This window comes from Triticum urartu, chromosome 3 (assembly GCF_003073215.2).
Source record: "Triticum urartu cultivar G1812 chromosome 3, Tu2.1, whole genome shotgun sequence".
NCBI classification, from domain to species: Eukaryota; Viridiplantae; Streptophyta; class Magnoliopsida; order Poales; family Poaceae; genus Triticum; species Triticum urartu.
The window spans coordinates 6,183,352-6,196,917 of record NC_053024.1 but is presented as its reverse complement, the minus strand read 5'-3'; the positions used below and the strand labels follow the sequence as shown (position 1 = coordinate 6,196,917).

The following is a 13,566-nucleotide window of genomic DNA, read 5'->3' as shown; positions in this document are numbered from 1 at the left end:
TTGTGTTGTGCGGTTTGCTCGCATTGCTAGTTGAACCTGACCTGAATAAATTCCCTTTATTGTGTGTGATAGCTTCTTTCTTGAGGAATAAATTACTAATAGGACTTAGCTTGGAGGAAATGGTCGATAAAACTGGATCAGTGTGTAGTTCTCTAAAGATTTGCGAGCGTGCTGGAAATGTTCAACAGTCATCTGCCGTCCTCCACCATCAAGCCGGCTACCACTGGGCATATAATTTACTTGTAGTGCTAGAGGACATAGCCTTTGTTAATTCCTGATTTGTTGTACGTTTTTGATGCGACAGTCAGATCGCCGGCAGCTGCAGGCCTGGATATCTTGAGTGGTCAACTTACTATGGGGTGCAAAATGTCTCTTGCGGTTGGGGCTTCGCTCTTTCATCAAGCTTTCTAAAGTGAAGGTATTAAGGAATGGAGTCGAGGGCACGAAAAAACAAAATACTCCCTCCGTTTCAAAATATAATGCTTTCTTTATTCTCATGGAAAAAATTATACGTAGTCGGTCTCGTTGGTTAAATTTTATGGTCAAAGTTGGACCTCGAAAAGCGTGGATGCATTATATTTCGGAATGAAGGGAGTAAGAACAAGGGAAACCATGTACGCTCGTCACCAGCCATTGTATGAGCATAACACTAGTACACGATTTACAGGCTCCACTGGAACTTGTTCACGCGCATTTGATATGTACATGCACAAGTAATGCTTGTTTGGGATACAGGATACTATTTGATGTTCATCGATGCAGTAATCACTTGCACGGTCACGCCAGATGCCTGTGCTGGTGCAAACCAAAGCTACTGTAGGTATAAACAACGCACTGACGCACATGTACTCCCTCTCAAAAAAGAAAAGCAATGACACACAGGTCACCGTCATGCAGTGCCGTTCGTTCCCTCGTTCGAAAGCTATTGTGAGATATAACAAGCGCACCGCGCTCCCGCACTTGCTGCATGCCTAAGAGCGATTCTTTTTTCCTTTTTGTTTCTTTTCCAATTTCTTTTTTCAGTTCATTTGGTTTCTTTTCGGTTTCCATTTCTTTTTTTTTGTTTCTCTTGTTCTTTTTTTCTGTTTCCTTTTAAATGAACATATAAATATTTTTTAAATAAACAAACAGTTTGTAAAATTGAGCAAACACTTTTAATAATTATTTGAAAAGGCATGATCATTTTTAAAATTATATGAATATTTTTTTAAAATATGTCATCACTTTTTTGATTAGATAAACATTGTTAATAATGTGAGATCATTTTTTAAAACACAGTTAATTTTTAAATATATAAATATTTTTTTGAAATACATGAACATTTTTTAAATGCGTTGAATTCCTCTTACAATTACAGGAACATTTTTGTAAAGTACGGAACAGTTTTTTAAAACACAAGAACTCTTTTTTAGAAGAACATGCAATTTTTTAAAAAAAGTTACAAATTTTTTTTTAAACTACGTGAACATTTTTTTTGCAACATGCTAACACAATTTTTCACGTTATTTTTTCAACCAACTAATCTAAAATTAACGAAATAAACATAGTTCCCTTTCTTTTCCCTGTCTTATTTCTCACTATGAAGGCTTGGAACACTGAATGCCATTTGAGTAAAGCCATTAATATTTGGCAATTCAAGATCAGAAATTCTATAAGAGCTATTAAAGGGTGGATGGCTAACTATGAAGCTGCTCAAAATAGACAGAAACGGGCCCTTGTAGCTGAATACAATTGTCTTGATATTTTAGCTGAATCTCAACCTTTGTCTCCTAATTCTAAAGCTAGAGTTAAACCTATTTCGGTGAACTGAATGAAATTTGGAAGAAGGAAGAGATCAAGACCAGACAGAGATCCAGAGAAAGGGACATACATGAAGGTGAACTTAATACTTATTTTTTCAAGGCAATTGCTAGCAAGAAGAGGAGGAAAAAACAAATAATTATGCTGGAGAGTGCTGATGATCCCGTGTTTGACACTAAAGGTATACCAAATGTTGCAACCTCTTTTTATAAGCAATTGTTTGGTTACCAAGATAAGTCGGATATTAATCTAAATGATGATTTTTGGGATGACCATAGCAAAGTCTCTGATGAGCAGAATGCTACTTTGGACACCCCTTTTTCTGAACAAGAGATTAAAGAGGTTGTCTGCTAATATGCTGAAGGAGCCCTTGGCCCTGATGGGTTCTCTTTTTTTTTTATCAGAAATTTTCGGACCTTGTGAAAGGCGATCTCCTGAATTTATTTAGAGATTGGGAGAAGGGAGATTTAGACCTATTTAGATTAAACTTTTCTCTTTTAACTTTAGTTCCCAAAGAGAATGATGTTATTAGACTAGAGAAGTATAGACCTTTGGCCATGACCAACTGTAGTTTCAAATTTTTATTCCAAGGACACCACTAATAGATTTGGCCCTATTTGTAATGAGTTAATTTCTCCTAACCAGACTGCCTTCTTAAAAGGCAGATTTATTGCTGAAAGTATTGTTGCTGCACATGAAATTATTCATGTTGTGGCTTCAAACAAGCAATCTGGTTTTGTTTTCAAATAAGATTATGAAAAGGCTTATGATAAGATAAATAGAGAATTCTTGCTGAATATGATGAATAGAGGATTTAGTCCTACTTGGATGAGGAAAATTGAATCTCTACTTCATAATGGCTCTGTTGGTGTCAGGATAAATGACACCAATGGAGAGTACTAGGGGCTGGGGCGCCACCCTGTGGCGCCTCCTGAGAGGGGAAGCCAGGGCGCCACCAGCTTGACAGACGCCCATTCTAGTTTTTCCTTTCGCAATTTTGGTAACACATGGACATGACATGTTATTAAGAAGTTGCACTACAAATTTTAAAAGGAGCTAAATAAATGACACTTAAATACAAGGAGATTGGAGCATCTTCAATGTGAATCACCAAATGGATACAGTTCATGGACATCCGTCGAGCGTTGGTCGTTCAACGCAATTTACGGAAGTGGACATGGAATTATTATTTACAACGCAAAAAGGCGGACAGCCAGCACAACAAAACTAAAAATCAAAGAAAAAAGTTTCCTATTTCCCACGCTGGAGTCGCCGGCCTCGTCGTTGTTTGCGGCCAACGCCAACCCGCAGGAGCCACCAACGTGTGACTTTTTTGCATCGTCATTGTGGTGCTTCTGTGCCTCGTCATCCTCAACCTCAATTTCCTTGAAGAGCCACTCCCACCATGCAGAGATAAACTCGGTCGCTGCATGTGACGAAGATGGTCCAAGGATGGAGGCGGTGCTCGGAGCACAACTGCTCCTCTTCTGCCACTTCACGAATGCAGAGGGAAACTGATTGACCTCCCAGCTCGACGCCTGCCAACTAAAAGGGACTTCTTAATTTTGTTCTACAACTAACTCAAACAAACTTGCATACAGGGCTTTAGCAAGAGTGTAGTTCAAATCCATCTCATGCAAATATCAAAAAGATAATAATATGATAAATGATAAATCAAAGGAAAATGCAACAGGAAAATTCAATATCGGTTTTCATGTAATCAAACTTCAAACACAATAGGCAGATGCGACTGAGTAAACTGAAGGTTTGAAATATTTAAAACACAAACTATGACAGAAAAGCGTGAAACACAGTACAACAGAATTAGCTCACCTTTTCATATGATCTATGGTTAGTGTCATAAGCTGATTTTCTTTAATTTCAAAGGCAAGTGCTTCTGCGAAAATCATCATTGAAGCAATCATATCAGAAATTCGTGAAACTGATTTGCAAAGCTTCATAACTGCAAAATGCGATAACATGTCTATAAATTCAAACGTAAGTGGCACAGCCACAATGTTGCTAACCCCTTTTTCAGATAAATGCAGCAGTATCACAAGACAAAAGGCGAATAAAAGTGCAAAAACAAACACTGCATCATGAATCATAGTCTACTTCAATGCAAAAAAATGTAGCATGGAAGTCTACTTCAATGCAATGATAAAAGATAATAATACCTCTCCATAGTAATCAATAACTAATCTCCTATCTGCTTGAGTTCTTCAAGGTGAAGTAGAACTGGTTCATGTATTGTATCCTGATGTGGGCAATGTCGACTGAAGAGAAGTGCTTGTGTAGCCAGCATAACCGGCTGCCAAATTTCCATTGACTTCATTACAAACACTCCACAGTCATCGGTGCGTGGAAAAAGTAAAATTACAATACACATGCTAGAGCAAGAGATAAAGAAAACTCAAAAGATGCGATAAAAAATATGGATGTAATTCCACTAAAACAGAGAATACCTATTTGTGGAGGAACCCAAATAAAGCATCCTCTAAAATATTTTTCCTCCTATTAAGTAAAATTAAGATCATCGCCTGGACGCAACAACCGCTAAAGGACCTCTTAGGAAGAGAATCGCCGGACATTCTAATGATACAAAGCCTGAAATACAACATATACAGAGTGCCCTCCACCCTCTCCTTGTCCCCTCCTTCCCCAAGGTGATCCATGGCGAGGAGAAGGCTCGATTTTTATGTCGATCTACTCTCCGACGGCGGCGGCCTTCACCGACGACAGACGAGTTCAATTCTCGCCAAACCCACCTCACACACAAACGCGCGGCCATGTACTGGGCAGCGGCGGCGGCCATTCCCAGATCCTCCTCGGCGCAGCGGCAGCAGCTAGCCCGCGGCGGCGGCGGGAGCGAGCAGCAACAGTGGGCGCGTGAGTATGCGGCGAAGGAGGTCACCTTCTGCGTCGGCGCGCACGCCGCCATGCTGCTGTGCGTCAACGACCTCGCGGACGCCGTCAAGGTCACCATGGGCCTCAAGGTTCGTTCGTGCCCCCCTCTCACTCCCGATCAGAGCGTGGATCTCTGTTAATCTGAGCTAATGCATCATTTTTTATTCATCTCAGGACTGGGAAGTATCCTCCAAAAGAATAGCCTTGGGAAGAGTTTGTAGCTGCCAGTGTCACAGGATAGGAACGGTAGCTACTCCTGTCCTGTATACCTTACAACTAATGCTTTGCAGGTCTGTTCCTTCCATTCATCCATTGTTCTTGTAGCTCCAGACAGAGCACACAGCTTGGCAAGCTCAAAAAGTCTTTAATCTTTGGATTGGAAATGCACTAAAATCCTCAAACGGCCACTGGAGAAACAAATCATTTGCCCCGCCAACTGCCAACATTGTTAGTTACCAGTAGTGGTGAAAAGGAGCAAAAGAATCCCATATATGTAGCATTTTACAGTTTTTTTCTTGTGACGATTCAAAATATAGGTTCGAGCCGTATTTTCCGCTTGCGAGGAAATCAAGCAATATTGTCTGCTGAGGTGTTGGTTCTATCTCATTTGTGTTGGACAAACAAACCTAACAAGTTCTTGTCTCTGAAAAGTTATTGTCATCAGTGGATGTCTGCAAGACGCTCTGCAGTTCCAGAATCCAGATAATAGTATGCAGTCTCTGGCCTTGCAAAGCTCTGCACAAGCATGCATGAGGAACAACGAGAGAGATGGCAGCAGGTTAGTGTTACAAATTTGATCCCTGGCTTGGACCATACGACCATTAATAATACTAGGAATCTGTCAAATATATTGCCATGTCAATACATCAAAACATGGCAGTTTGAACATGATTGATACCAGTTCAGTTCACTTCAGAGAGCAGAACAAGCTGCGGCACTTCTGCTACCGCCTGAAGGAAGATTGAAGCAATCCAGTCAAGGGAAAGCCGCCTAAGGCGTCCTCAACAGGCCCGATAACATAACCCATATTGACTCAGTCAGTTCGAAGCCCGGTCCGACCAGAGAGAAAATATCCATCCTCTTCCTCTGCCACCCCATCACACTTCCTGGCGGTTCTGCGGCGGTGCCTGTGCATGTCTTCCCCACAGCCGCTGCCGCTGTCGCTGCTGCTGGTGAACCTTCGTCCTTTTGCTTTCTCCTATTTGTACTTGATGTTGAGTACGGTTCAACAGGTTTTGGAATCATCTGCGCCTAAGTACAGGTTTGGAAATCCTGCTGCCAGTCGATCGCTCATGCAACAATTCAGCACCCGGCAATGGCTGAGGACTAATTCAGATAATTGACTGCACCATGAAGTCATAGTCATCGTGCACCTCTCCACTTGTGCTATTAATTTTCAGATTGTCGTGAAATCTGATGTTATATAGCCCGGTAACCGGCAGCATTACATGCTCACAGTAACAGAGATGAGCTGCCAAGTATCCATGATGATGTCATGTTGGTTTCTAACGGATCTGTATTTGTTACATGGGGAAACTGAGATTCTAATGAATAAATTCAGTCCAGCTGCTATAGAACAATGAGGTTTGCAATGTTGAACTATGTCTCAGGTAAAGTTGGGCCTCAGATTGTAATAATTAGATAAGATGCAACAAAAACGTCATTTGCTTTACATAAGAAAATCTCATGTCCTGCCCCTACCTTCTATGTCAAGATTGTCTCATGTCACTTTGGGCCTTATATATGTGAGGCCAGAGGTGGAACTGAGGAGCTCCCCTGGAGATCGACGAACAGTTTGCCAAGGGAATTCAGCTAATCCACCGCACCATTGAGTCACATGAGTGGTATGCAGCAACTTACAACTGGTTCTGTTAATATTCATATTCTAGTGAAAGTGGTGCCATATTGCCTATTAAATAGGGGGCATTCTCATGGTTGTAGTAGCAGAGATCGATGAGCAACAAAATGGTACCATGATTGACTTCCATGTACAAACTTGAGACACGGCCAACTATCCAGACATATGATGATGCAATACACTTTATTAGTTTCAAAATGCTAAGTGATTTGAAAATCAAATGCCTTATATGATACATATTACTAAGCATAGCACAACCTATTATGAAAGGAAAACACACTGGAAATTGGGAGAAATTAAAGGCACTTGTAATTTTTCTACTTCCAAATACCATTCATTCTGTCAATTTCTCTGCTTCGTTGGATCCTGGGAGCATTTTGGAACAGACTTGAAAAATACCTGCATTAGTTGATCTGAAAACAGACTTGCATTACATGAAAAAAATTGAACATTCTAATGACTAAATTCAGTCCAGCTGTTGTAGAACAAGAAGGTTTGCAATATTGAAATACATTGCAAGTAAAATTAAGTCAAGACAAGGGGCTTCAGATTATAATAATTTGAGAAGATACAAACAGACTTGTCATTTGCTTTACATAATAAAATCTCATGTCCTGCTTGTAATCTAATTGTCTATCTTGTCAACATTTTGTCATTTCACCTGGCACCTGATACATGTGAAGCTAGAGGTGGAACCGATGAGACCACATTTCCAGCAGCGCCGAAATACACTTGACTTGTTACAACGAAGTTATGATCAATGTTGCTCTCTGCATTCATGGCACCTTCCAAGACCTTGACTACCTCGGACATTTTAGGCCTTCTTTTGCAATCAATCTGCAAACACCACATTGCGAGCTTCATCATCTCAATTACATCCTGCTTATGTGCCAGCATATTGTTACTCTTATTGTCAATTAATTCTACCAACCGATTAGTCTTCACCTTTTCCTCCAATTGGGTGATGAGATGGATGCTCTCTTCGGATCGAGAATTCTCGAGGTTCTTTCTTCCGCTGATGACTTCCATGACCACAACACCAAAGCTATAGACATCAGCCTTTTCCGTGATCTGTGATGTCAACCATTCAGGAGCTAAATATCCAAGTGTGCCTCTCATTCTGGTAAACACTTGGCTCATATCCCTGTCAATGAGCTTGCATAGTCCAAAATCAGAAAGTTTAGCATTGAAGTCATCATCTAAGAGGATGTTTTGTGGTTTGATATCCAAATGGGCAATCTTTTTCATGCACTCCTCATGAAGATAAGCGAGACCCTTAGCTATGTGAGTGATAATCTTGCACCGCGTGCTCCAATTCAGGGGAGGTGAATCATTGTCATGTTGATGATAGATCCATCTATCCAAGGATCCTTTTGGCATGTACTCATATACCAAGAGCCTATGCGATTTCTCTGCACAAAAACCAATCAATCTGACCAAATTAATATGATGAATGCTGCCAATTGTTTGAACCTCTGCAGAAAATTCTTTTTTGCCCTGACCCGCTCGATCCAAACGTTTTACTGCAATCCTTTCATCACCAAATTGACCCTTGAAAACAGACCCAAATCCTCCTTCCCCGAGCTTGTCTGCGAATTGCTCGGTTGCTGCTTTTAGCTGCTGAAATGTGAACCTCATTGGTGTTCCTTGTAGCTCCCCAAACTCTTCCTCCATCTCCATCTCATATTGTTGTTGTGTTCTTCGTTTACGTATAAAGTAGGTGCCGAGGAACAAGATGCTAAGCAAAATGAAGCCAACTACAGGAGCTAAAATTGCTACAACTCTTCTTACAGAGGAGGATTTCACTTTCATGCTTGTTGTCCCAATAGCTGCAGGCAGAGCACTCGGGGCCGTAGGTATTACCTTGGGCGGGGGTGCAGGCTGAGCACTTGGGGTCGTAGGTGTTACCTTGGCCGGGGGTGCAGGCAAGGGCCTAGCAGCTGTAGGCGATATTGGGCGATAGCCAGTGGCACCACCGATAATGGTTCGATTGATCGTGGTACCACCGGCAATGGAGCCATGGAATGCACTCGCCGTGATGGTAGCAATAGGGAAGAGGAGAAGGAGGAGAGGCCGGAGGTGGAGAGCCGACGAGGTACTCACTACTGCCATTTGTTCCTTCGTGTTATGATTTGTGATTCCACCCGTTAACTTGAATAAGAGTCTCAAGGCAAACTTGGGATAGGGCTCCTGTGGCTATGACAAACTTACACCTAACAGGCTGGAAGAGCGGTAGGGGATAGCAGACAGGGACCGCATCTGTGTGTTGAATGATTCAACGGTCAGCATAAAACAACCTAACATGCTCTATAATCTTGGTAGGGCCTGACTTAACTTTGCCGGACTTGTTTGCTTGTTAGACCCTTTCGAATTATTTCTCTACGTTTTCAAGAAAGAAAAAAAAGAGTTACATCCGTATAATGTGTAGTTTGATGATTCAAGCCTCCTCTGCACACCGCACTAGCTAGCCGTCTTTCTCCTCCCTAATCACACCACTAGTCTGGGAAACCTCCACACGCAACCACACAAAGAGCCAACTCACAGGAATCCAACTCACCTGTGGTAAATCAGACCACTGCTCCTCGCCGCCTTGTTCCTCCCGGCACCTTCCTTCACCGCCGCAGCACTCTACTCAGTTCCGCCGCTGCACTGAGTCGCCTCACAGGCCCAGGTCGCCCTCCTTCACAGCGCTGTTGACCACCAGCACCACCACCAACTTCCGCCGCCTCTGAACCCACTCAACGCTGTTCCACGGCCGCCGCTGCCTCGCCGGAGACGGGTGTCTCTGATGCTATGTTGATTAGCTCCGATGACATTGTCCTACTCTAGCGAGAAGAGGAGAGAAGTCTGGAATATTGAGGATTGACCTTAGAGCATCTCCAGCCGTTCAGCCCCCCAGGGCGCCTAAAAAGAGCGGCCTGGGGGCGAACCGGCGCTAGCTCGGCCCCTGGGGGCGACCTAGCTCCCAGTCACGCCCCAAGGCGCCGGCCCCAGGATGCGAAAAATTCAAACTTGGTCGTTCCCGCTCACAAAAGACGTCACAAGTCCGGCGATCACAAGTCACAGTTCGGCGATCGGATGTAGTCTGGCGTACAAAAAAATAGAGCGCCACAAGTTCGCGTGCGCAACGCATCACTCGGCGGGGTCGGCCTCAAGCGTCGGTGGAGTCGGCGTGCGCGGGCTCGGCGGTGACGGAGCTGCTTCTGTGCTGGGCGGTGTCGGCGCGGCTTCGGTGCTGCTGGGCGTCGTGGAGGCGTCATCACTCGGGCTTGGCGACGGCGTCGGCGTGGGCGCGGGAGTTGGCGTCGTCGTCGTTGGCAGCTGGTTCAGGATGAGGCTGCGCACCGCCATGTACCACGCCTTGAGCTTCTCGTCGGTGCTCTGGAGGATGTCCGCCCCGCCCATCAGAAAAGCCAGGTCGGTATTCCTCTTCTTCGCGGCGACGCTGGTCCGGAGCAGGTTGAGCTTGATGGCGCTGTTCGTCATCAACGACGACCACCGCGCCACGGTTTTCTCTTCACGCAGGACGACCCGGGCCTGTGCGTCGGCAAGGCAATGCTCGATGGACTCCTGCACTCGCGCGGTAGCCGCATCGGCGTGTTTCCCCTTCTTGGCCCCTTAGTTGCCGTCCGGCTGCCCCTCTGACGCGCCCGGCGTCGGCGCGTCCGGCTTGTAGGTCTCCTTGGCCTTGTCGAGGGTGCGCCGGACTTCCGCCCACTTTTCGCACATGTCAATGCGCTTGTAAACGTGGAGGTACTTGAACTCGGCGTCGTTGTTGCCCTGCCGATACAAGGCGAACATGCGCAGCAACTGCGCGGAGGAACAAACAGTTGGCGGGTGCACACGGCGAAGAGAGGCGGGAGACCGGCGTGCCATACCTGATCCTCAACACCGGCGCCGCTCTCCGGGCGAGCCGCGACCTCCTTAACGATCCCATGCCATTTGTTGCACGCCCCCTGGATATGCCCCCAATGGTTCGCCATCGCCTTCGCCCCGCGCTGCATGTAGACGCCTTTAAAGTAGGGGTCGGCGAGCTTGCGTTCGTTGAACTCGGCCTTGATGCGCTCCCTGGATACGCCCCCAATGGTTCGTGCCGGTGGTCGGGTCGAGGCAGACGATTTTCCATGCTTCGGCGAGGCATTCCTCCTCCTTGGACGCCCACTTGATGCGCGGCTCGGCGGACCTGGTCGCCCGCTTCTTCTTCTTGCGCCTCCTCGCCGGAACAGTCGCCTGCTCTTCCTCCTCCTCCTCCTCTTCATCCTCCTCCTCCTGCTCCTCCTGCTCCTCCTCGCCGTAGACGTAGCCGAGCTCACCGTCCATGCCGCCGCTGAGATCCACCGTGTCGTCCGGGGTGACGAACCCGGGAGACGCGGTGGCCGCGGTCGAGCCGGTCGCGATGATGTTCTCCATGTCGGCCTTGGTCTCGTCGGTGTCGCCGAGGTGCGAGAAGGGAAGCGCGCCACGACGGAAAGGGGGCGTCGGGGAGGACGCGTAGGCGGGCGGAGAGTAGTTGTATGGAGGGTACTGCACGCGGCGAAGGCAGGCGAGGGCGTGCGCTGGGCCGGGTGTCCATGGGGGAAGGTGACGTTGGGGTTGAACCCACCGTGCGCGTCCCCGTCGACGTAGCCCGGCGAGGGCGATCCCCATGGTTGCGACGACGGAGAGCTGACGCCTTGCTGGCCCCAGGGGCGTACTGGGCGTGGCTGTCGGGTGGATTCATCATCCCCGCGCAAGTCGCCTCGGCCTCGGCTTGGTCCGCTGAAGCCGCAGCCGCACGTGCCGCGTTGTCACGGGCCTTCTTGGAGATCGCCCTGTTTCGCCGGTCGGCGGTGACAGCCATCCCGTCGCTGAACTTCTGCCCTCCAGTTGGCGTTTGACATGCCCGGTGGCTTGGACGGCGGTGCCCTCGGCTTCCTCTGCTTCGGCTGGGCGACGGAGGCGGTCGCGGTTGCCGTAGCGCGGGGGACGACATACTTCTTCGGTGGCATGGCGGCCGGCTGGGAGGCGAGCGGGAGGGAGATTGGCGGGAGGAAGGGAGAGAATGGGAGGGAAGTGGGGGAAAAGCGGGAAGAAACGACGGAAAGAGGCGCTCGACTCGCCGACATGGCGGACCCACGTGCCCTTTTCGCTTGTGTCGGCGCCCCAGGCGCCCCCCAGGGCGCCGGGTTTGGTCTGGGTCCGCCGGCACTAGTTTCGGCCCGAGCCGACGAAAAACGGGCTTCTAGGGGCGCGACTGGGGATGCTCTTATCCTTCCATTTCTCCACGGGAGTAGTATATGTTGGGGAACGTAGTAATTTCAAAATTTTCCTACACACACGCAAGATCATGGTGATGCATAGCAACGAGAGGGGAGAGTGTGATCTACGTACCCTTGTAGATCAACAGCGGAAGCGTTGACGCAACGTAGAGGAAGTAGTCGTACGTCTTCCCGATTCGACCGATCCAAGCACCGTTACTCCGGCGCCTCCGAGTTCTTAGCACACGTACAGCTCGATGACGCTCCCCGGGCTCCGATCCAGCAAAGCTTCGGGGATGAGTTCCGTCAGCACAACGGCGTGGTGACGATGATGATGTTCCACCGACGCAGGGCTTCGCCTAAGCACTACAACGATATGACCGAGGTGGAATATGGTGGAAGGGGACACCACACACGGCTAAGGAACGATCACGAGGATCAACTTCTGTGTCCTAGGGTGCCCCCTTGCCTCTGTATATAAAGGATCCAAGGGGGAGGGTGCGGCCGGCCCTATGGAGGCGCGCAGGAGGAGTCCTACTCCTACCGGGAGTAGGACTCCCCTCCCTTTTCCTTGTCCAAGTAGGAGAGGTGGAAGGAGAATAGGAAAGGGGGGGCCCGCCCCTCCCTCCTTGTCCAATTCGGACTAGGGGGAGAGGGGGCGCGCGGCATGCCCTGGCAGCCCCTTCCTCTTCTCCACTTTAGGCCCATGAGGCCCATTAACCCCCCGGGGGGTTCCGGTAACCCCCCGGTGCTCCGGTTTTATCCGAAACTTCTCCGGAACGCTTCCGGTGTCCGAATATAGTCATCCAATATATCAATCTTTATGTCTCGACCATTTCGAGACTCCTTGTCATGTCCGTGATCACATCCGGGACTCCGAACTAACTTCGGTACATCAAAATGCATAAACTCATAATAACTGTCATCGTAACGTTAAGCGTGCGGACACTACGGTTCGAGAACAATGTAGACATGACTGAGACACATCTCCGGTCAATAACCAATAGCAGGACCTGGATGCCCATATTGGCTCCTACATATTCTACGAAGATCTTTATCGGTCAGACCGCATAACAACATATGTTGTTCCCTTTGTCATCGGTATGTTACTTGCCCGAGATTCGATCGTCGGTATCCAATACCTAGTTCAATCTCGTTACCGGCAAGTCTCTTTACTCGTTCCGTAATACATCATCTCGCAATTAACTCATTAGTTGCAATGCTTGCAAGGCTTATGTGATGTGCATTACCGAGAGGGCCCAGAGATACCTCTCCGACAATCGGAGTGACAAATTCTATTCTCGAAATACGCCAACCCAACATCTACCTTTGGAGACACCTGTAGAGCACCTTTATAATCAGCCATTTACGTTGTGACGTTTGGTAGCACACAAAGTGTTCCTCCGGCAAACGGGAGTTGCATAATCTCATAGTCATAGGAACATGTATAAGTCATGAAGAAAGCAATAGCAACATACTAAACGATCGGGTGCTAAGCTAATGGAATGTGTCATGTCAATCAGATCATTCACCTAATGATGTGATCCCGTTAATCAAATAACAACTCTTTGTTCATGGTTAGGAAACATAACCAGCTTTGATTAACGAGCTAGTCAAGTAGAGGCATACTAGTGACACTCAGTTTGTCTATGTATTCACACATGTATTATGTTTCCGGTCAATACAATTCTAGTTTGAATAATAAACATTTATCATGATATAAGGAAATAAATAATAACTTTATTATTGCCTCTAGGGCATATT

General features: G+C 47.0%; 1 protein-coding gene across 1 annotated transcript; it reads right to left on the bottom strand.

The window, feature by feature from the left end:
• Window positions 1-7,095: 7,095 nt before the first annotated feature.
• Window positions 7,096-8,719, bottom strand: LOC125547545 (G-type lectin S-receptor-like serine/threonine-protein kinase SD2-5). The gene has a single exon (XM_048711373.1). It carries the CDS (start codon window positions 8,675-8,677, stop codon window positions 7,223-7,225), a length of 1,455 nt encoding a protein of 484 aa, XP_048567330.1. The 5' UTR covers window positions 8,678-8,719; the 3' UTR covers window positions 7,096-7,222.
• Window positions 8,720-13,566: the final 4,847 nt, after the last annotated feature.